Source organism: Capra hircus, chromosome 7 (assembly GCF_001704415.2).
Source record: "Capra hircus breed San Clemente chromosome 7, ASM170441v1, whole genome shotgun sequence".
NCBI classification, from domain to species: Eukaryota; Metazoa; Chordata; class Mammalia; order Artiodactyla; family Bovidae; genus Capra; species Capra hircus.
In genome coordinates, this window is record NC_030814.1 from 97,632,880 (window position 1) to 97,656,867 (window position 23,988).

Consider the following 23,988-nt stretch of genomic DNA (forward strand, 5'->3'; position numbering starts at 1 on the left):
CCCTATGAAGCAGGAAGGGTCTCAAGTATTGCTTTGCCCAGGACGTACAATGTGTTTAGATGTACATTTGATGATGGTGGAAGAGGAGGTTAGCCCAGTCTAATAGACACATCTCTGTCCTAGCCATGGCGTCTCTGGTGGTAAAGAGCCACCCGTGCAGGAGACCTGAGATCAATCCCTGCGTCAGGAAGATCCCCTGAAGAAAGGAATGGCGGGTGGCTCCCCACTCTAGTATTTTTGCCTGGAGAATCCCACGGACAGAGGAGCCTGATAGGCTACAGTCCATGGGGTCACAAAGAGTCCGACACGACTAAGCGACTAGTACTTTAACTTTCTGTCCTAGGAATAGTTGGGAAAGAGCTGGGAATACCCCTGTCTTAGTTTGGAGTGCCCCCACATTGATCCTGAGATAAGGATTCAGGTCCAAGTAGTTCATCTGGGAAGTGACTCCAGGAAATGTGGGTGGGGGACAAGGGTGAGGAGACAGGGAAGAAGGAGGAGTTGAGCAGGTTACCCTGGATGGGCAGCTGGGCTCAACCTCTCTGGGAGCCTGTATGGAACTCACACCTCAGAGCAATCTGGAAGGAGGGGGCCAGGGAGCTGGGGAATTCATCCACCTCTTCCCAGCGATCTGTGGAGGAGGGCTGCTCTCACGGGGGAATTCACTGCCTGGGTCTGTCTTAGCTTCAAAGAAAGTCCTGAGACAAAAGCAGGCCAATACAGTTTATTAATACAGGTGCCAATACAGGTTGTTAATAGATGCGGATACTGATTGTCTCAAAGACAAAGAGATGTACTATTACTATATGTAAAGTAATACATTGTATATTTGTATATAAAACAAATCATCAACAAGGACCTACCGTATAGCACAGAGAACTCTCCTCAATATTCTGTTAAGTAATCTACATAGGAAAAGAATTTGAAAAAGAATGGTTGTATGTATATGTATAACTGAATCACTTTGCCGTACACCTGAAACAGACACGAAGTTGTAAATCATCTATACTCCAATATACAGTGAAAATTAAAAAAAAAAAAAAAAAAAAAAGACAAAGAGGGACTTCCCTGGTGTCCAATGGTTGAGACTCCACACTTCCACTGCAGGGAGCATGGGTCAGTCCCTGGTCAGGGAACTAAGATCCTACATTCTTCATGTGCAGCCGAAAAATAAAGACAGATGTAGATACTGGTTATTCGCAGGCCAAAGTTGTAAGACTCAGACTCCTGGACAAGAATGAAGACACCCCCCAAATTACTTCTGTGGTCTCCATCCTGTTCATCACAGTGCATGCTCAGTAGCCTCTGACTGTTCACAACCCCATGGATTGTAGCCTGCCAGGCTCCTCTGTCCATGAAATTTTTCAGGCAAGCATACTGGAGCATGTTACTATTTCCTACTCCAGGGGAGCTTCCTGACCCAGGGATCCAACCTGTGTCTCCTGCATTGGCAGGCAGATTCTTTCCCACTGGGCCACCTGGGAAGCCCGTTCTTAACCACAGAATCCTCTGTTTTCAGCATTCCGTGCTCATCATCTGAGGTTCCAGTGACAACCTTTTCTGTGCTGTGGTTCCATGGCCATCCCTACTACGTATCTTATTTAGGAAACAGGTCTAGGGGGTTCCTTGGGCTGAGGAAGGGCTGTGGAACCCCTTGTCTCCCTTGTCTCCCCAGAAACACTTATACAAGTGAGGTCTTAGGATGGGGTCTTTATGTAAGGGGTGAGGGAAGGGGGCTTCCTACAGAAGGCTCATCTCACCTATTCCCTGACTCTTACCTGCATTTACAAGAGTGACTTTTTGCCCTGAGGCTTTGGGTCTGTAGCCCTCTCTGGGGCTGATGCCAGCTAGTCCACCCCAGCAGGGCCACACCCATTGTTTGAGGTCTGTTCGTTTGTTTGTTTCATTTATTTCCCAATAGCTTAACACACTTCCTGTGTGCCAGGCACAATGCCTACCACTTCACATGTATTAATTCATTTCATCCTCACATCCCTTTGAGGGTTCAGTACTGTTGTTATCCTTGTTATACAAAAGCGAGAACTGAGGCATGAAGTGGAAAAGTGACTTACCCACAGTCACCCAGCTGGGAAATGGTGGAGCTGGAATTTGAACCCATGCAGGCTGAGGTCTCAGTACTAAGCTACTTTCTTGCCAGTTGGTAAAGTGGCCTGAGCCCAAAGGGTCTCTCACTCCCCTAGTGCCTCCAAGTTTCCCCACTATCCATCCTGATCTTAGGTTGTGAAATACACCGAGTATCACTCCAACCATGTGCCATGAGAAGAATTTCTCTTCTTCTTAGCCCAACATGTATTGAGTGAAAGGAAGTGAAAGTCACTCAGTCATGTCTGACTCTTTGTAACCTCATGGGCTGTGCAGTCCATGGAATTCTCCAGGCCGGAATACTGGAACGGGTAACCTTTCCCTTCACCCGGGGATCTTCCCAACCCAGGGATCAAACCCAGGTCTCCCACATTGCAGGCGGATTCTTTACCAGCTGAGCCAGACAAGGGGAGTGTTTATTGAGTATTAAGACCTATTTGGGGTCTTTGTAAATCATCTTTTATCCTGTGAAGCAGGCACTATTAACACTGTTTTACATATGACAAAACTGAGACCCAGCCTGTGGTCACCCTGCCAAGAAACCAACCTGGTGCTCTGTGACGACCTAGAAGAGTGGAATGGGAGCAGGGAGAGAGGCTCAAGAGGGAGGGGATATATGCATATATATGTATATATGTATCAGTCAGTCAGTTCAGTCGCTCAGTCGTGTCCGACTCTTTGCAACGCAATGGACTGCAGCACGCCAGGCTTCCCTGTCCGTCACCAACTCCCGAAGCTTGCTCAAGCTCATGTTCATCAAGTTGGTGATGCCATCCAACCATCTCATTCTCTGTTGTCCTCTTTTGCTCCTGCCTTCCATCTTTCCCAGCATCAGGGTCTTTTCCAATGAGTCAGCTCTTTGCATCAGATGGCCAAAGTATTGGAGCTTCAGCTTCAGCATCAGTCCTTCCAGTGAATATTCAGGACTGATTTCCTTTAGGATTGATTGATTTGATCAATCAATGATATATGTATAATTGATTGTATGTATAATTATGGCTGATTCACATTGTTCCACAGCAGAAACTAACACAACATTGTAAAGCAACTATCCTCTAATTAAAAAAATTTTTTTAAAGAAACCACAACATTGAACCCTCTACCCACCTCTCTGACCCTGAAACCCACCGTCTGCTTTCTGTTCTGGCTTTTCTTCCAGCATCTTGGCAACAGTTGGGACGGAGTTTGACCTAAGGACGCTGAGGGCAGTTCGAGTGCTGCGGCCACTCAAGCTGGTGTCTGGAATCCCAAGTGCGTGAGTTTCTGACCCTGGCAAGGGGTCTGCTCAGGGGTCCTGGGAGCCCTCCATTTGCCTTCTGCAAGAAGGTCTCATAGGCGCCCTCAGATTCTTCCCTAGCCTGGGTCAGGGCAGCCTCATCTTTGGGGAAGCCCCTTCAGGGACCCCCCACCCCACCCCCAGGAATCTGGCTGCAGGTCTGGGTGAACTCCTAAAAGCCAGCCAGGAGCTTCACCCATCACCACAGCACCCATTTACTGAGCACTTCTCTATCAGGAGCCATGCCAAGCACCACCCAGGACCCCATTCTATAATCACAACCCTGTGAAGTTGATAGGACCAAAGTCTCCATTTTACAGATGAGAAAACTGAGGCTCAGGGCAGCTGAATAATTTGAGCAAAATCATGTGGCTGAGAATGGAAGAATTAGGAGTTAGCCAGTCTGCCCCCACAGCCTGAATAATATTGGTGGCAATGATGGTTACCATTTATTCAGTGCCTACTGCATACCAGGCATGGCAGAAAGAGCGTTTTGTGTATTATCTTTTCCAATGTGTTGGCTCTTTGCATCAGGTGGCCAAAGTATTGGAGCTTCAGCATCAGTCATTCCAATGAATAGTCAGGGTTGATTTCCTTTAAGATTGACTGGCTTGATTTTCTTGCTGTGCAAGGGACTCCCAAGAGTCTTCTCTTCAAGAGACCAGAGGTGCCTACGTCATGTTAAATCAAGTTCTATCCCCAAGCTAATGCTAACAAGAATCTCTGTTTAATGACCATCTATGATATGCCAAGGGCTTTGCTAGGTATGAACCCTCTCATTTAATCCTGAGAGGGAGGTGCTAAGTCTCATCCCCATTTACAGATGAAGAGCCTGATAAATTAAGATTTTTAGTTGGAGTTTCAATATTAAACTCTCAAAGATTAATAGAATGAATATATAGAAAAGTAGAAAGATATAGTAGACCCGAAAAGTACTATAAACCAATTCAACATAATTAAGATTTATATAGTTTTCACCCAACAGTAGGATACGAATTCTGTTCACGTTCTCATAGGCTATAAACTGGGAGACACTGAAGAGTATCCAAGGACATAAAACAAGAAATCCTCATTTTAACCACGTTACTTGTTGTTGTTTAGTCATGTCCAACTCTTTTGTGACCAGGGATCAAACCTGTGTCTCCTGCCTTGGCAGGCAGATTCTTTACTGTTGAGCCACTTGGGAGCATTTTAACATAGACTTTCCTAAAGGTTGGTTACAGACATGGCATTTGACATCAATTCCAACCTGGGTTCAAATCCTGGCCCCATTATTTCTCACACCTTGAGGCTGAATCCTCATTTTTAGCATGACATCCTCTGAGCTTTGCTTCCCACCTCTGTAAAATGGGGATAATTTTGCATGTGTGCCTGCCTCATGGGGTTGTTGTTAAAAGCCAATGAAATAATATCTGGTTTCTCAGGGTTGGCACTAGGATGTTGACTGCTTTCCCAGGCAGAGCTGCAACTAGTGCATACAGCATTGTATGAATTAGGAAAAAGATGCCCCCTCTTGGTGGAAAAAGATTAGAAAAAGGCACCCTGATCTGAATGAAAATTGTGCAACACCCAGGGATGGGGCTCAGAAAGCTATGAATTTCCACCTCTTACTTGCCTCAAAAGTCATCAAACAGGACAGCCTATGCTCAGTACTTTAACAAATATTTTTAAAATAGAAGGTGGGGAATTTCCAGTGGTTGGAACTCAGTGATTTCACTGCCATGTTACCGGGTTCAGTCCCTGGCCAGGGAGCTAAGATCCTGCAAACCAAATGGTGAAGCCAAAAGAAAACCAAAAAAAAAAAAAGTGCTTAAAATATAAGGAAGGATTGTTCCTGTTATTAAAGTGAGCAGCCTCTATGTCTTCCATCCATCTTTGCTCGCCGTTGCCCTGTCTCCCGCATCCCACGTGCTCTGAGTTTCCTCAGGAGGCATCTTGGGGGTGGCGTTTCAGGGTACCTTCTCACAGGCCTCTGGGGCCTCTGTCTCTCTCTGTGTATCCCCAGGTTTACAAGTCGTCCTGAAGTCGATCATGAAGGCAATGATACCCCTGCTGCAGATCGGCCTCCTCCTATTTTTTGCAATCCTTATTTTTGCAATCATAGGGTTAGAATTTTATATGGGAAAATTTCATACCACCTGCTTTGAAGAGGGCACAGGTAGGTCCGAGCAGCATCAAAAATTTTTTTTTCCAGCCTTCCTCCCCTTTCTTTTCTCCTTTGGGGACAAGCTCCTGGATAAGATCTGCAGGACTTTGCTGCTTTTCTCCTGGAAGTTGGGAGAACATCTCAAAGCCAAGGAAGGCAGGGGTTGAAACAGCCCCAGAGATCTTGGTTGTTGCTGGGATGTTACACTGGGTTACCTGAGAAGCTGTCCCAGGGTAAGTGGTTTATTGGGGAAGTGATCCCAGGAAACACCTTCAGGTGAGTGAGAAAGTGAGACGGGGAGGGTCTAGTAACATCTAGGGACGTTATCAAGTAGGTTACCGTCTTGGGCAAGGTCACTAGACCTCAGCTCCATTGGGCACCTAGAGGAAACAGAGTAGGTCACATGCCTTAGACCCATCCCACACGACGCGCATGGGAGCTGGGTATTTATCCACCAAATTCTGTCCAACATTGGCGGGGATTGAGCCCAGGATGGGCATTAATGCCCTGGCACAGCTGGCTGCCCCAAATGCTAGGCAGGAGAAGGCATCAAAGATATTTTCAGTGGGAACCTGTAGGGGCAAAAGACAGCAGAACACAAATGCACTGCCTGCAGCCTCTGCCTAGCTCCCCTGCAGCGACCCCAGGCCCTAGCACGTGCTGAGTTCTGAACCTCCTTGTTGTTGTTTAGTTACTAAGTCATGTCCAACTCTTGGCGATAACGTGGACTGTAGCCTACCAGGCCCCTCAGTCCATGGGATTTCCCAGGCAAGAATACTGGAGTAGGTTGCCATTTCCTTCTCCAGAGGGTCTTCCTGACCCAGGAATCGAACCTGTGTCTCCTGCATTGGCAGGTGGATTTTTTACCACTGAGCCACCAGAGAAGCCTGAAACCTCCTTACCCTGAAGGACGGGAAAGTCAAAGGTGACTCCTCCTAGTCTCACCAAGAAGATGCCTTAACGACTTCCCACTGGGAGTCCTGGCACCAGCCAATCAGCATCAAGCACAAACAGGATCTTGGCTCCTCCCCTCCCCACACTGTGCCGCAGTCAACCCCTTAGCTCAGCGGCTTCCCTAGTGGCTCAAGTGTTAAAGAAGACTCCAATGTCTCCAATACAGGAGACATGTTTTTAATCCCTGCTCCTGTAAGATCCTCTGGAGAAGCAAATGGCAACCCACTCCAGTGTTCTTGCCTGGGAAATCCCACGGACAGAAGAGGCTGGCAGGCCACAGTTCATGGGATCACAAAAGAGTCGGACACAACTTAGAGACTAAACAATAACAAGAAGAAAGGATGGAGGAGGATGACTCAGGAAAAAAACCAGGAAGACCAGAAGCCACAGACTTAGTCTCTGAAACAGCAGCGAAACAGCCTGGGTGTCCCTAGCTGTCCCTATACTCAGGGACCTAATAGCTTCCACATTCATCTTTGACTAAGTCCTCTGGTATGCAAACCTGGCTACTTGCTCTCTGAAGCCAAAGAACCAAATGAAATCAGATAAGAGGGAAGCCTGTATTTCAATACTTGAACCATGGGCCTCCTCACTGTGGACGGGCTGAATGACGGCGTTAGTTGTGGGTCAAGGGAACTGTGAATGGAGGCAGGGGAGCCTGTGTGAGAAGGGAAGGAGGTTTCAGGCCTGCTTTATTGGGAAGATAATTCTTTCCTGGAGTGGCTTCCCATCCGCCTTCTCTTCCTGGTGACCCTCAGGTAACCGAACCCTCTCCCCAGACCTCCCAGAGGGCAGGAAAACCCAATAAAGAAGGTTTATTCAAGATGCTCTTTTTTTTTTTTTTTTTGCTTCCTTTTTTCTTGCTCCTCCCATCTCCTTCTCTCCTGGGCTTGTGAAGTTTGCTCAATATGGGATGTCCTAATTATTTCTTTCCCCAATGAAGAAAGTGTTAATTGAGGCAAAGCTATTTCTGCTCCTGGCCTCGACACCTGGGTGGAAATGCTGGAGGGAGAGACGCAGGGCAGGGCCCCTTGGAAACATCAGCCGAGAGCAGAGAAACCAGGACTCCTGGATCCTGGGTTTTTTATTTTTGTTGGTTCTCTCTCTCTCTCTCCAGCCAAGGGGACAGAGAACTGGCTTGAGTCTAAATCAGGGTTGTAAGGGGACAGATGTGGGTGGGGCAACTGGAGGGTAGGAGGCCTTGATTTAGGGAAGATGACTGAAAAGCTCACAATTAAAAATATAAGAACGTGTGAGTAAGAGACAGATATATACAGACACCCAGGCAGCAGGTTAATTTTAAAATATATTTATAACCAAATTCCTCAGACTCTCTGGATGGTTGCTTTTCTAGAAGCAGCCCCCAGAGTGTTTCGTGATGAGGGGGCTGGCAGGTCACAATCAGGAACACCACTGGGCATAGCTGCTAAAGGCGGTCAGATTTCTCCTGCAGACAGGTTCTCCTTATAATCAGGAACAAACTTCCTGTGTGCCCCGCACTGCGCTAAACACCCAGAGAAATGCAAAGGAAAGGTGGGAGAGCTTCCTGTTTTCCAAGAGCTTCCAAAATACTTTGAGGAGACAAGATTCCTCATCTGGAACTAGTCTATAGCAAGTGCAAGTTAATGCCTGCTTTTATCTCCTCACCAAATGTGAACATTTGGGAGCTACTGTAGCCCTGAGGGGGGAAAAAGGGGCCAGTAGACTGGACTGATCCAAGAGAGGGGAGGGTATTGGTGGATGGGAATTGAGCCAGACTTGGACAGAAGGTGAAAATGGAGAAGGTTTTGGACAGAGGCAACCTTCCCAACAAACCGTGGTTCTCATTCATGATAGGAGACCATGGAATTTTCCCTTTTGCCCCGAGTCTTATATTTAAAAGATTTTGCCTTCTAATCTGTATTCATTAAATCAGCCCCAAGTCTGACATGAAGGGGAAAAGTATTTCCCACAACTTGAACTAGTGATTGGATGTCAATGCTTCTTGAGGTGTAGGTGTCCCTTCTGATATGGCAAATGTCATTTTGCATGGCCTAGAGTTTCTATTTAACAGGAGTCTCAAAGGCCAGTCGGAGAAGGCAGTGGCACCCCACTCCAGTACTGTTGCCTGGAAAATCCCATGGATGGAGCAGCCTGGTAGGCTGCAGTCCAGGGGGTCGCGAAGAGTCAGATACAACTGAGCGACTTCCCTTTCACTTTTCACTTTCATGCATTGGAGAAGGAAATGGCAACCCACTCCAGTGTTCTTGCCTGGAGAATCCCAGGGACGGGGGAGCCTGGTGGGCTGCCGTCTATGGGGTCGCACAGAGTTGGACACAACTGAAGCGACTTAGCAGCAGCAGCAGCAGCAAAGGCCAGTAAGATTCATGCATTCTATGTTGGCTTATTTCTCCCTGTTTCTTGCTAAGTGGAGGTTAAGAATGGTCTGCAAACCCTATATGTGGCATGTGCATTGAGATATAGTTTTGTTTCGTGGGGAGCTTGAGTTTACACACTCAGCTGTTTGATTTCTTATCGGACAATGTCGCTCTCTAAAAACCTTCAAAAGTGTCGCTCGCTGAATAGGATCCTCTCATATCTGTGGCTCTGGTCCAATGGGATGTTCTGTACACACCCAGGATGTTCTGTACTCCCCTGAGTCCATGTTCTCGTGAAGGCATCTCCTCCCCCTCCCCTTCAAAACCTTAGAATTCAGACTCAACCTTGATCACTCAGTCTGAGTTTGCCAGGAAGCTGTCTTTGGTTTCCAGCAAAAGGGGTGTCCATTGACATGTGTCTCTTTCCTTGTGGCATTTTCACAATCTGCCTCTTGCTCTTTGGGGAGAAAACTTAGCTCCTGTGCCTAAGGTGGAGTACTATGTGTACTGGCCTCCCTCGCCCCCAGAACATCTGGGCCCCAGTACTTCTCAAGAAAAAAAAAAATCAGGCTACAGAAGAATAATGCAACACAATTGACAAATTTGTGCTAATGGAAGTCTAGAGAACACTGCCCCAACCGCTTCAAAATGCACACAGCAGATCTACCAAAGTTGACTGTTGTTGGGACCTTAAAGTCCATCTTAACAGATTTCAAAGGACAGAATAATACAAAACATATCCTCTGACCACAGTGCAATTAGGCTAGAAATTGGTATCAAAAAGACAACACTAAAAGTGTTTGGAAATTAACAGACATGCTTCTTATTTGTTGATTAAATGCTAGGATGTCTGAGATTTGCTTTAAAAATATTTTAGTGTGGGGAGGGGATGTGGATGAAACAAAATTAGCCCTGAGTCGATAAATGTTGAAATTGGTGATAGTTACATGGGAATTCATTACATTACTCTATTTTTGTGTATTTCTGACAAATTTTTGATGCTTCTTGGTTATCCACAAATCAAAGAAGAAATAATAATGGAAACTGCTGAATATTTTACTTGAACAATAATGCATGACAGAATTTGTGAGGTGCAGTTAAAGCTGCACTTAAAGGGCAATTTATAGCCTTAAATAACATTAATCTATCTCAAAAGTTTAGGAAAAGAACAAAAAAGGGAACACAACTTAGAGAAGAAATTTATGAAATAGAAAACAATGAATAGATCAACCAAGCCAAGCATTGGACTTTTTGGAAAAAGACTGCTAAGTCCATCCTAAGAGCCATTTTTCTGCAGATTCAGCAGCACTGAATGTTCACTGGCTCCTGTTTCTCAGAGCTGTTTTTGCTGGCCCTTTCCCCTGACTTTGCTCTTCTTCTGTTTCATAGATGACATTCAGGGTGAGTCTCCAGCACCGTGTGGGACAGAGGAACCTGCCCGCACCTGCCCCAATGGGACCAAATGTCAGCCCTACTGGGAAGGGCCCAACAATGGGATCACTCAGTTCGACAACATCCTGTTTGCAGTGCTGACTGTTTTCCAGTGCATCACCATGGAAGGGTGGACTGACCTCCTCTACAACGTAAGTGATGAGGCGTGGTGGAGAGCCAGGCCCAGCCAGCTCCTGAGGCTGAAGTGGAGGGACCCTGAACCAGGGAGGCAGCCAAAGGACAGCTCAATATGGCCCCAGGAGAGCCAGCCTAAGGCTCCGTCCTTTGACGATATGGGCGTCTTGTCCTCAGAACTCTTAATAGGGAAGCACCTTTGCGAGGTGAGAATCTAGAGTACACACAGATGCTGAATAATTTTTAATTGCCCAAGTTTTTAAATATAATTTTAGATTTTTGAATAGGTAAAGGTGGCATGAAGTTAAAAACCAACGTAGAGGAAAGAAAGAGACGTGTCTTGAACACCTATCCAAAGGGTTTCTGTGCTGGAGCGCGTGCTGACCCTCCTCCAGCCGTGCCCCTCCCTGTGGTGCTGATGGGAACCAGTGCCACCACCCCTCCACTTGCTGGATCATATTTTGGGTCACCTGAGATCCTAGAATTCCCTGCCCAAGCCCAGATTCCATAGACTTGGATTCTTCCATGAGTCTCTTCTCTGACTACCTTGCGCATTGTATCCCCTGAGGTCTGAGAATGTCCTTGGGGTAGCTGTTGGCACAAATGTGGGCTGGAATATGGGCATGCAGATTGGCACGTCCAGCCATGTGTGTGTGGAGCCCTCCCTCCCCTGCCCCCAGGTGGCAGGCCCTGGTCAAGGGGCAGGGAAGCCTGTCCCCACCCCGTAACCCAGTGCAGACATCCAGATTCTAAATTCTAGACTGACCTTCCCAGTGCTTATGAAGGTATGTTTGTGTAGGAGAAGCATAGAGCATGTTTTATTTAGTAGTTTTTAAATATTCACACATATTATGTGGGCCTCAGTTGGTTCTCTTGTCCCCAGTCTTGAAAATGTTAAGGACAGGTCTGAAAGGATGTGCATGCTCCCCTGCCTCCCATTCTACCCTGTTCCCTGTCCCCCACCCCTGGACAGTTACGTACGTCACACACTGCACAAGTCACCACGTCTTGGGAGTGTCATTCATATTATAGACCACATAGATTTCTGCCATTATGGCCATGTGTCCATTAGAGAAATCTGAAGAATGTGGGGGAAAGCCACGGTGGCCTAGTTTGCCTAATGACCTGGCCTGAGCATAGCGTCTCTAGGAACAGACAGCAACGTTGAGATCGTCAGGAGCTTTCTTGGGTCGGTTGTGTCACGGGGTTGGACATCCAGAAAGAGGTTCAGAGGAAGACAATGGGCATGTGCTCAGTGGTGGGTGAGGAAGTGTGAGCAGGACCACAAATTTCCAGAGGGTTCTGTAGTAGGAAGCGCCACTGTCTCAGGAGATACTTACCCTGGAAGCTTCGAGCTGAACCACCTTGAGAGACGCAAGCTCAGGGGAAACAGTTGAAAGAACAGAGTCAGGCATCAGGCTGCCTGGGTTCCCCTCCCGACCCCACCACTCCCATGCTGTGCAACCCTGGGCAAGTCGCTTACACTTTCTGTGTCTCCGTTTCCACATGTACAAAATGAAAAGCACAGTCCTACCTCACAGGGCACAAGCCCTGAGGAAAGGTAAATATATGTGAAACATTCAGAACCATGGCCCTAAGTAAGCTCTCTGTAAGCCAGATTTTCCACCCCAACAGGCACTTCTCTTAGAAATGTATGAATTTTTCATTGTGAAAACTCTGGCAGCAACTGAGGAAGTGAGGTGAGCCACTGGGTCCCGCTTTGTTACCTGCTCTCACCCCACTGGTAACTGCTGCAGAGTAGCCTTCTAGAACTTGCCATGCAGTTATATCCCACTTTCATACTTTGGTAGAAACCCGATCAGAAATTTGAGCCTGATGTGAGCCAAGAGCAGTAATAAAGTACCACACTGGTTGGCTTAAAACAACAGACATTTATTACCTTACAAGTATGGAGGCCAGAAGGTGTCAGCCAGGCCAGGCACCCTCCAAAGGCTCTCAGGGAGAATTCTTCCTTGCCTCTCTCATCTTCCGGTGGCTGCCAACAATCCTTGGCATTCTTTGGCTTATTGATTCTCTGTCCTCCTCTTGAATATCCCATCTGCACACGGCCATCTTCTTATAAGGACACTTATCGTGTTGGATTAGGGCCCACCCTACTCCAGTATAATGTCATCTTAACTACTTACATCTGTAATGACCCTATTTTTCTTTAAAAAAAAATTTTTTTTTTCTTATGTGATCTTTTGGCTGGCTGCACTGGGTCTTCGCTGCCGCGAGCAGACTTTCCCTAGTTGCTGTGCTGGGGATTCTCATTGCAGTGGCTTCTCTAGTTCTGGAGCACAGGCTCTAGGGCATGAGGGCTTCAGTAATTGTGGCGCATGGGCTAGTTGCCCCCTGACATATGGAATCTTTCAGGACCAGGGATCAAGCCTGTGTGCCCTGCATTGGAAGGTGAATTCTTAACCACTGGACCACCAGGGAAGTTCGACCTTATTTCTAAATAAGGTCACATCCTGAGGTCGTAGAGGTTAGCTCTTCAACTTATCTTGGCTGCGGGGAGGGTGGTGAGGGGGAATTGCATAGTTCAGCTCATAAATCTCCCAAATAAACTACTTGCACTTGAACCCTTTGCTGCTGCTTCTGCTAAGTCGCTGCAGTCGTGTCTGACCGTGGGCAACCCCATAGACGGTAGCCCACCAGCCTCCCCTGTCCTGAAAAGTGAAAGTGAAGCCACTTAGTCGTGTCCAACTCTTAACGACCCCATGGGCTGCAGCCTACCAGGCTCCTCCATCCATGGGATTTTCCAGGCAAGAGTACTGGAGTGGGGTGCCCTTGCCTTCTCTAGAACCCTTGTCTGGGACTTCCTAAATTAAGACAATCCACGCCCCGTGGGAGGAAGGCTTAAGAGGGAGGGGATATATGTATACTTATAGCTGATTGATGTTGTCATGAAATCAGAAACTAATGAACATTGTAAAGCAATTATACTCCAATTGAAAGTAAATTTATTTAAAAAAGAAAAGAAAACAAAAGACAACTCCTCAACCCAAAATACAACCACTAGGATCACTCATTGCTAAGGGCAGAAGCTAAGGTGGCATCTTTGAGTTTCTGCTCAGCGAAGACAAAGCTGTTGCTTTTCCAGACTCGTTTGAGCCCTGCCCATGTGCTCTGCCATCTGCCAGGCCTGCCCTAGGACGCCCCTAGCTCCATCCAGCCCCAGGCAGGCGCAGTGTCTGAACTCCTTGTCCTTTATATTGTGCTGGACCCAAGCCCGTAGGCATGGCCTTACCAGCCTCTGTCAGGTGAGATCCATGGGAGAGTGCGGAAGCACCTGCTTCAAGCATTTTAGAATCCACAGGCGTGGAGGCTGAACATCTCTTTTCTTTTCTCAACATTGGAATCCATTTGTTTATTCCATAATTACTTACTCTAATTAGTATTTTTTAAGTTTAATTATTTATTTTCAGCCAAACTGGGTCTTTGTTGCTGCACGCGCGTTTTCTCTAGTTGTGGCGAGTGGGGGCTACTCTCTAGCTGTGGGGCCTGGGTTTCTTATTGCGGCGGCTTCTCTTGTTGCTGAGCTCAGGCTCGAGGGCGCGCAGGCTGAGTAGCTGCGGCACGCGGGCTTAGCTGTCCCGTGGCATGTGGACTCTTCCTGGGCCAGGGATTGCACCCATGTCCTCTGCGTTGGCAGGGGGATTCTCAACCACAGAGCACTAGAGGAATCCCATAATTACTTACTGAATGTCCAGTACTTGCCAGGAAATGATCAGGTGATCAGGGATAGCACAGTGAAAAAGAGAGACAAAAGTCTCCACCCTCGTCGGGGAGACAGACGTGACCAGTAAACGCTGATAAATAATAAACTGCTCAGAATGTGGAAGATAGACCTTAAGCAAGTGTATAATGTGGGACATAGTGACTTGACCCGTTGTCCCGTGACGACCACAGCACCATGAGAGGACAAGCGATGGGGTGCAGGGGCCAGTTTAGGCCAGGCAGTCAGGGAGGGCTGCTCAGAGGAGGGGACATTTCCACAGAGAAGAGAGCCAGGCAGATGCTTTAGAGAAGAGCGTTCTTGGCTGAGGGAACAGCAGCTCACCTCGTGGTATGTTGGGGCCCCGTCCAGGTTTTTCTATTTTTCAATTTATCTCATTTCTTCCCCACTTGATTTCCCAGTTAAAGTGCTTTTAGAAAAAGCCTAACCTTAAGTAATCAGAAACACTGTCGAAGATTCATATCAGGATGTGCCCCCCAGCATTATCTGTAAAAATAGAACAAAACTGGAAGCAACTGGTTAAATACCGTATGGTCCCTCCATATGATGGAGTATCATGTCGTCATTAAAAATCATCTGTTGGGAGAATATTTAAGGATTCAGGGAAATGTTCACCGTATATAATGACAAGTAAGGGGAACTGATTCTTTTAAGAAGAACCAGGGTGTGCATGCTGTGCTAAGTCACTTCAGTTGTGTCCAGCTCTTTGTGACCCCATGGATTGTAACCCACCAGGCTCCTCTGTCCGTGGGATTCTCCAGGCAAGAATACTGGAATGGGTTGCCATGCCCTCCTTCAGGGGATCTTCCTGACCCAGGGATCGAACCAATGTCTGTTAGGTCTCGTGCGCTGACAGACGGGCTCAGGCTGACATTGCAAAATACCATAGACAGGGCAGCTTAGACAGAAAAAGTGTGCTTTCCCATAGTTCTGCAGACTAGAAGTCCGAGATCAGGGTGCCAGCATGGCCAGCTCTGGCGAGGGCTCCCATAGTTCTGCAGACTAGAAGTCCGAGATCAGGGTGCCAGCATGGTCCAGCTCTGGTGAGGACTCTCTTCCTGCTTACAGATGGCTGCCTTCTCTCTGTGCCCTCTCATGGTGAGGGGGGAGAGAGAGAACAAGCTCTCTGGGATCTCTTTTCACAAGGACACTAATCCCATCATAGGGGTCCCACTCTCATGACCTCCTATAACCCTAATCACCTCGCAAAGACTCCATCTAAAAAATGCCACTACATCAGGGATTAGGAATGGTGACATAGTTCAGTCCATAGAAGCTTATAATCTCAAGTGTATAATCTTGAAAATATAAGGAAAAAAGAGACTGACGTCCACTGTACCAAGATGGCATCTAGGTAGTGGGACTTGGGAATCTCTTTCTTGATACTTCTCTACATTGACAAACTTGTCTCCAATGAGCACAACTGACTTTTTATTTTTATTTTTTTTAAGATTTAAAATGTTTTATTTTATTTTTAATTTTTTTTTAAATTTTAAAATCTTTAATTCTTACATGCGTTCCCAAACATGAACCCCCTCTTTTTAAAACTTTTTATTTTATACTGGAGTATAGCCAGTTAACAGTGTTGTAATAGTTTCAGGTTGACAAAAGGGACTCAGCCATACATATATGTGTATCTTTTCTCCCCCAGACTCCCTTCCTATCCAGGCTGCTACATAACATTGAGCAGAGTTCCATGTGCTATACAGTAGATCCTTGTTAGTTATCCGTTTTAAATATAGCAGTGTGAACATGATTGCTTTTTATCCTCTTTTTTATTGAAGGATAGTTGATTTACAATATTGCATTAGTTTCAGATGTACAGCATAGTGAGTCTGTTATTTTTTGCAGATTGTATTCCATTTTAGCCTATTATAAAACATTGCATATAATTCCCTGCTCTATACCATAAATCTTTGTTGCTTATCAATTGTATATATAATAGTTTCACAATTAACTTTTATAATCAGGGAATATATTTAAATTTGTCAAGTGTTTAGGAGGGAAAAGAGATGTTTTGGTTACTTATAGACCAGGAGATGGGAAGGAAGGGCAAGAGAGAGCATTTTCTGGGTGCCCACTGTATTCTGGGTGTTCTTATTTATATTACCTGTCCAGAGAGAGTATACACGAAAATAAATGACTTCTTGATTGACATACAGTAATAAGTAATCATCATATTACTTTATTATTAAATTAACAGAATAAGTAAAGAAGAGACAAATCTTTACAGAAGAATTCCATTCCCTTCTCCAGGGGATCTTCCCAATCCTGGAATCAAACCCAAGTCTCCTGCATTGCAGGCAGATTCTTTTATTTGGGAAAGTGAAGGGTTAACTTTTTCAATGCAAATTCAGACTCCTTAGTTTCTGTTCTCAGACCCCAAAGGATTCCCACCCCAGTTGAGACTGAGAGAATCTCACAGAGACTTCTGTGGTTACTGTGGCTAGGAAAACCCTCCAGGGAGGTGATAGTTTGGCAAGTAATGCAAGTTCTTGCATTCTGTGTCTGGCTCAGCCCCCACCACAAGTTACCAAGTCCAAAACGTCAAGAGTGTTGCTGCTGAGAAGCCCTGCTCTAGAGAACCAGGGACCCTTGGAGATGGGCCGCTGGGGCATCTCTGGGGATGGTGGACCCTATCTCCATTAGGATTTTGTGTAGGGCAGGTGCTTATCCAAGCCCAAAAACTGCAAAGGCAGGTATATGTTGAAATTCTGTGCCAAAAGTGTAGTCCAAGTCATTTTTAATTGCTGGAGAATGAACCTCAGTCAACATAGCCAGCTCCCTTGTCCCGGAGCCTCTGAAGGACCCACATGGCTCCAGTGCCCACTGGACAAGCCTCATTGCTGGACCTTCCTGGGGCCCAATCTGGATCTGAGCAACATACTGGAATAATAGTGGATTATCAGACGTTTCATCTCTACCACATTATTCTAGGTGTTTCTCTGTGCACCACCTGTGAGTCCATGGTGGTAGAGCCTTAAATATCCCCATTTTACAGATGAGGAAACAGGCCCAGAGCCACACACATGGAGGTAAGGTTGGGATCCAGCTCTGACTCAGCACTGGCTGCCTTGGAATCTGCCATTTGCCACCTCCTACAGCAAACAGGCTGGAGGACTGGCTCTCTGAGCTCAAGGGGGTGGGATAGGGGAAGCCCAGAAGGGCAGCACTGGGGCCGTTTGCTAGAGCATTGTGTGTTGCTTGAGCGACAGGCAGTCTCATTTCACAGGGACCCCCTCACCATATGCACCTGCATGACTCAAAAAAAAGAAATCACCCCACCCTACGCAGAGGACATCCCCAACATGCTCCTCATCATCTGGGCCAAAGTAGCGTGGGAGTGCAGTGTGGGTGATGGGACCTGCCCTCTCTTGGTTGCTACCAGGGCAGGGAGCTAAAAAGACTGGGGTCCTGGCAGAACCAGTACATCTTAAGTTAACATTTTGCCATTTGCTGAGAGCCTGCTGCATCCACCCCTACATCTTCCTTTTATCATCAACTGTTCCATAAAACAGCTTCATGGGACTTCCCTGGTGGTCCAGTAGCTAAGACTCCATGCTGCCAATGCAAGAGGCCTGGGTTTGATCCCTGGTCAGGGAACTAGATCCCACCTGCTGCATCTAAGACCAAGTGTAGTCAAATAAATAAATGAATATTTTTATTTATTAACTTTTTTTAATTTTTATTTTTACTTTATTTTACTTTACAATACTGTATTGGTTTTGCCATACATTGACATGAATCCACCACTGGTGTACATGCGTTCCCAAACATGAACCCCCCTCCCACCTCCCTCCCCATAACATCTCTCTGGGTCATCACCGTGCACCAGCCCCAAGCATGCTGTATCCTGCGTCGGACATAGACTGGCGATTCAATTCTTACATGATAGTATACCTGAATATTTTTTAAAAACTCATGTGGGGAGATGTTTTTAGGTCCATCTTCCAGATGAGGAAACTGAGGCCCACAGTGATGCAGGGACCTGTCAAGATCCCCCAGTCAGAGTGGTGTAATCAGGATTCAAACCCAGCACTGGGCATTCACTATTACACTCCCCTGGTGTTGCTGTTGAGTCAGTAAGTCGTGTCTGACTCTTCTGAACTCCATGGACTATAGCCCGCCAGGCTCCTCTGTCCATGGGATTCCCCAGGCAAAAATATTAGAGTGGGTTGCCATTTCCTTCTCCAGGGAATCTTCCTGACCCAGGAATCAAACCCTCATCTCCTGCACTGCAGGCATATTCTTTACCACTGAGCCACCTGGGAAGCCGTTACAGTCCCTCCCTCTCTCTGAAAACTCCCTTTCTCTTTCTTTTTCCCTCTCTCTTTGTCTCTCTTCATTCTTGGTTTCTGTCTCTATATCTTTCTCCCTCCCCCTTTCCTTTGCTCATCTATTTCTCTCTCTCCATCCCACCTCTCCGTGCTTTTCTTTGTTGCTCTTACTCTCTGTTACTCTCTCGGTGTCAATTAGGAAAGCGACCAAGCTGTGCTTAGTCGACAGTTAAAATGCCAGTCACGAATGGTAGAAACTAATCCTTGACCTCAGCCCTTGTTAATTCATAGATGTTCATCTTGGCATTAGATCTCGGCGGGGAGGTGGGGAGGAGACACTTTAGATTACACATTCACACAATAAACACTCATTGGATGTATACTGCATACAGGCAACTTTCTGTGCAGCTAGAGGAAGAGACAAAAATCCCTTTTTGGCGGGGAGTTGACATTTTGGTGGGAGAAGCAAGCTGTCAACAAGATAATTAAGAAATGTTTGTGTATATGGCAGAATCTTAAATAGTTTAGGCTTTGTGGGTCATGTAGCCTCTGTCACAACTACTCAATCTGCTTTCATAGCACAAAAGCAGCCACAGAGAAGATACGTAATGAATGGGCATGACTGTGTGCCAAAAAACCTTTACAAAAACAGGTGACTAGCCCGTGGGCAGTGGTTTGCCGACTCTGAGACAAATAAAGCAGTAGACGTGTTGTGGACCCTCAAGGTGAGAGGTTGAAGTTCTTCTAATAAGACCTGAAAGAAGTGAGGAGGGTCCATACAGGTATATGAGGAAAGAGAGACCCAGGGGGACAAGAAAGCCAGTGCAACGGCCCTGAGGTAGCAGTGGTTCTGGCATTTGTGAAGAGCAGCTAGGTGGCCCATGTGGCTGGAAGTGAGGGGTGAGGATGAGCAAGGGAGCTGAAGAGGCCAGGGAAGGTTACGGGAGACCTCAGAAACAGAAAGACCGCGTAATTTACCACCCACACAAGGACTGTTTTGAGAGTAAATGGAGGAAAGGAGGGCTCAAAAAATAATTAGCAGGCATTGCATGATTTAATAGCAGGCGTAAACTGGGGTTTCTCTGGTGGCTCAAGACAGTAAAGAATCCGCCCGCAGTGCAGGAGACCTGGGTTTGATCCTTGGGTCGGGAAGATCCCCTGGAGAAGGGAACGGCTACCCATTCCCGTATTCTTGCCTGAAGAATCCCATGGACAGAGGAGCCCAGTAGACTACAGTCCGTGGGGTCACAAAGAGTCAGTCAGACATGACTGAGCAGCTAACAGTTTTTCAGAAACTGGGACAGAAATACAACCTCCCTCATGGCACCTTGGGGCTCTGGGTCTTTCACGGTCAAATCCACTCCATTCTTTTGTCCCACATCTTTGTCCATTTCTCTGTTGATGGACATTTAGGGTTGATTCCCATTTGTCTCATAATTAGTCACCGACTCATTGTGATCCCATGGACTGCAGCCTGCCAGGCTCCTCTGTCCATGGAATTCTCCAGGCAGGAATACTGGAGTGGGTAACCGTTTCCTTCTCCAGTGGATCTTCCCGACCCAGGAATCAAACCCAGTCGCCTCCACTGCAGTCATATTCTTTACCGTCTGAGCCACCAGCATCTTTTCGTGTGAAATATGGCTTCTTTATTCTTTACTGGCATATAGTTGCTTTACAATGTTGTGTTCATTTCTACTATATAGGAAAGTGAATCGGCTCTACGTATACATAGACTCCGTCTGCTTTGGGTTTCCTTCCCCTTTAGGTCTCCACAGAGCACTGAACAGAGTTTCCTGTGCTACACAGTAGGTTCTCGTTAGTTATCCATTTCATACATAGCAGTGGGCTTCCCAGGTGGCTCAGTGGGTAAAGAATCCTCCTGCCAGTGCCGGAGACACAAGGGACGTGGTTTCAGCCCCTGGGTCAGGAAGCTCCCCTGGAGTAGGAAATGGCACCCCACTCTAGTATTCCTGCCTAGAAAATCCCATGGATGGAGAAGCCTGGCAGACTACAGTCCATGAGGTTGCAAAGAGTCGGATGTGACTGAAACACAGCAATAGGCACAGTGTGTATGTATCACCCCAGTCTCCCAATCCATCACACCCTCTTTTCCCCCTTGGTACCCATACGTTTGTTGTCTAGACCACCCCATCCTTATCCTTTATGCTGGGGAGTGGGGTGTTCTTTCAGGCTGAGAATTGTTTGGTTGTTTGCGGGGGGGGCTTATTTTTGCATCTTCTGCTCTTCTTCTGAATGAACCATGCGCAAAAAAATTAGAGGAAAATAAGCCATAAACCAGAAGGCACTTAAGGATTTTACTGGGACTCGGCCATTAATTTGTTTGATGAGTATTTATCGAGTGCTTGCTAAGCACCAGGCGCCACGCTAGGTACCGACAGTGCTGAGATGAATCAGTATTTTCCCTCTTCTTTAAGACTCTCTTGGGCCAATTTTTATAAACAGAAAATACTATGTAAGTGCAGTGAATGAGTGAGATAGAAAAAAAAAAAATCAGTCGGATGCAAGCCAGAATGATGGGTCTAGTCACAGCCATGCCATCCACACTGTGTGTGAGCCAGGCAAATCAAAGCATCTTCCACAGCCTCAGTTTCCCCCATCCACTGGGTGTGGAGACTGGGAATCAAGGGGTGTTTTGTCAGCTCAAACAAGCTCTACTAGAGTGAGGGAGGTTGTCCCACCTGCCTCTCCAATGCCAGCAGAGCTACACTACCTCTAAGATGCTGGGTAGAATTCTTTTTTGCCTCTTCCAAACCTCTTGTGGTGACTATCAAGCCTTAGCCTTCTTTGACGCACAGCTGCGTCCCTCCAGTCTCTGCCTTCACTGAGACATGGCTGTGTGTCCCTGTCTTCACCTGGTGTTCTCCTCTTCTTTTCTGAATATTATTTTTATTTTGTTTCTTTATTTTTGTCTGCACTGGGCCTTCACTGCTGTGCACGGGCTTTCTGTAGTTGCGATGTGCGGGCTTCTCGCAGCAGTGGCCTCTCTTATGAAGCATGGACTCCAGGCGCGCGGGCCTCAGTAGTTGGCAGTGCACAGGTTTAGTTCCCTTGTGGCATGGGGAATCTTCCCAGACCAGGGATCAAGCCTGTGTCCCCTGCACTGGCAGGGGGGTTCTTAACCACTGGACCACCAAGGAAATCCCTGCTTTCCTCTTCTTAAGAGGACACCAGTCCTCCTGGACTAGGGCCCACGACCATGACTTCATCTTAACCTGATGGCAGCTGTAGAGACCCTGTTTCCAAGTAGGGTCCCATTGACAGGTCCTGGGGGTTAGGATTTCAACATACCTTTTGACAGGATATACGGCAGCCCACAACAGGGATCTCGGACATGAGACTTGACCTCCGTTTGCCTCAGTTTCCTCACCCAGGAAGATGGGAAGGATCACATACCACATTTTGTGAGAGGATCAAGTGGGCTCTGGTAGGCTGAGGCCCTGGCATCGTGAGTGTCTTTTATGCCAGGCAGCATCACGGGGCCAGGTGCTTTAAGTGCATCAGGAAGCTGGGGTGTAGGCAGATCCCGGGATGGAGGGCCTGCCTTGGTACCAAGGGACCTCAGCCACTTCTCCCCCATTCAGGCCTGCCCTCCTCCCCCCACTCCCAACCACTCTGTCTCCATGCCAAACCTGCCTCCTGAGGCAGCCCAGACTTTTTTCATCTGTTGGCCAGCGCAGGCTTTCTCTCCTGGGCTATATTTAGCCCCAAGAAATGGGAACAAAACGCCTCAGCCGCAGCAGTGCTGGAGGGGGAAACACAAAGCCAGTTCTGCCTTCTGTCCAGTCCTTTCTGCTGACCCTTTTCTTTCTTCCAGAACCTTCCACAAGCAAAGCATTAGAACTGTCTTAGAACACAAGGATGAGCCGGGACTGGCACCTTTATTGTCCCCAGAGCCTGTGTCCCTGATGATAAAAGTTGGCTTTTTTGGTTTGTTTTCTTTCTTAATTATTGTGATGAAATAAGTATAACCTAAGATTGACTGTCTAATCCATTTAGGTGCCCACTTCATTGGCATTAAGTGCATTCATTTTGATATAAATTGTTACCACTGTCCATCTCCAGAACTTTCTCACCTTGCAGAGCTGACACGCTGTCCTCGTTAAACACTAACCCTCTGTCCCCCTCCCCCAGACCCTGCCCACCATTCTGCTTTCTGTCTCTGAATTTGACAAATGTGGGAACTTCATATGAGTACAATCGTATAGTTTTTATCCTTTCATGTCTGGCTTACTTCACTTAGTATAGTGTCCTCAGGATTCATCCACCCTGTAGCATGTGTCAGAATCTCCTTGCTTTTTTAAGGAAAAATTTACTTTCTTTGAAAAAAAACAAAAAATCTTTGGGGGAGGTTCAAGTGAAATCAATATACAGAGCACTTCACAAATCATAAGCAAGGAGCCTGATAAATTTTCACAAACTGGACACATGGGTATAACCAGCACCCAGAATCAGGAACCAGAGCCTTCTCAGCCTCAAGAGCTTCTCCTCTTGCTCTCTCCTCAGTCACTACTCTCTCCAAAGGCTACTCCATCTAGACCTCAGATATCATTAGCTTGTTTGCCTGTTTCTGTATTTTACATGAGTAGAATCTTATATATCGGGCTGGCCAAAAAGTTCTATTGGGTTTTCTGTAACATCAGGTGGAGAAACCCGAATGAGCTTTTCGGCTGACCTAATGTATGCTTTTTTCTGTCTGGCTTTTGCTGGATGCCAAGTCTGGAAGGTTTCATGTGATAAATGGCGGTCTTTCATTGCACAATATTCCATTTATTCATTTTCTCTCTTGTTGACAAGGATTCAGATTGTTTCCAGTTTGGGGCTGTTATGAAGATCACCGCTGTGAACATTCTTACGTATATCTTTGGCATAGACAAGTTCACGTTTCTGCTGGATAATATCCCAGGGGTGCCATGATCAGGTCATAGTGAAGGTGCATGATTAATTTTAGTAGAAAGTCCCATCCCATTTCAAAGTAGTACTATGTGTGATGGACTGTGCCCCTTCCCAAATTCACATGTTGAAGCTCTACCCCGTAGTACCTCAGAATATGACTTTCTTTGGGAATGGAATCATTGCAGGAACAGTTGGTTAAGATGAGGCCATTAGGATGGGCCCTAATCCAGTATGGCTAGTGTCCTAGGAAAGGGGAAGTTTGGACACAGAGGCAGACATGCACAGAGAGAGAAAGTCATGTACTGATGAAGATAGAAATCAGGGTGATGCAGCTGCAAGCCAGGGGGCCACCAAAGGTTGTCAGCAAACCCCCAGATACCAGGGGAAAGGCATGGGACATGTCCTCCCTCAGAGCCTCCAGAAGGAACCGACCATGCTGATGCCCTGATCTTGGGTTTCTGGCCTCAAACTATACGCCAGTAAATGTCCATTGTTTGAAGCCACTCGTTCGGTGGTTCTCTGTTACAGCAGCCACAGGAAACTCCTACACCGTGTTACCCTCCACTGACAGCATGTGAGAGTTCTAGTTCCTTCACAGACTCACCAGCACCTGGCATTGTCAGCCATTCTCATTTTAGCCTTTCTGCAGGGCT

The 23,988-nt window shown here is 46.8% G+C and overlaps 1 protein-coding gene across 18 annotated transcripts in view; it reads left to right on the top strand.

Moving 5' to 3' along the window:
* CACNA1A (calcium voltage-gated channel subunit alpha1 A) overlaps positions 1–23,988 on the top strand; it is a 250,975-nt gene that overhangs the window by 112,304 nt on the left and 114,683 nt on the right. For all 18 annotated transcript variants that reach the window (XM_018051221.1, XM_018051220.1, XM_018051232.1 and 15 more), the window contains 3 exons: positions 3,263–3,354; positions 5,385–5,537; positions 10,226–10,419. In XM_018051221.1, the coding sequence (XP_017906710.1) occupies positions 3,263–3,354; positions 5,385–5,537; positions 10,226–10,419 (439 nt within the window). The remainder of the gene's footprint in view (positions 1–3,262; positions 3,355–5,384; positions 5,538–10,225; positions 10,420–23,988) is intronic.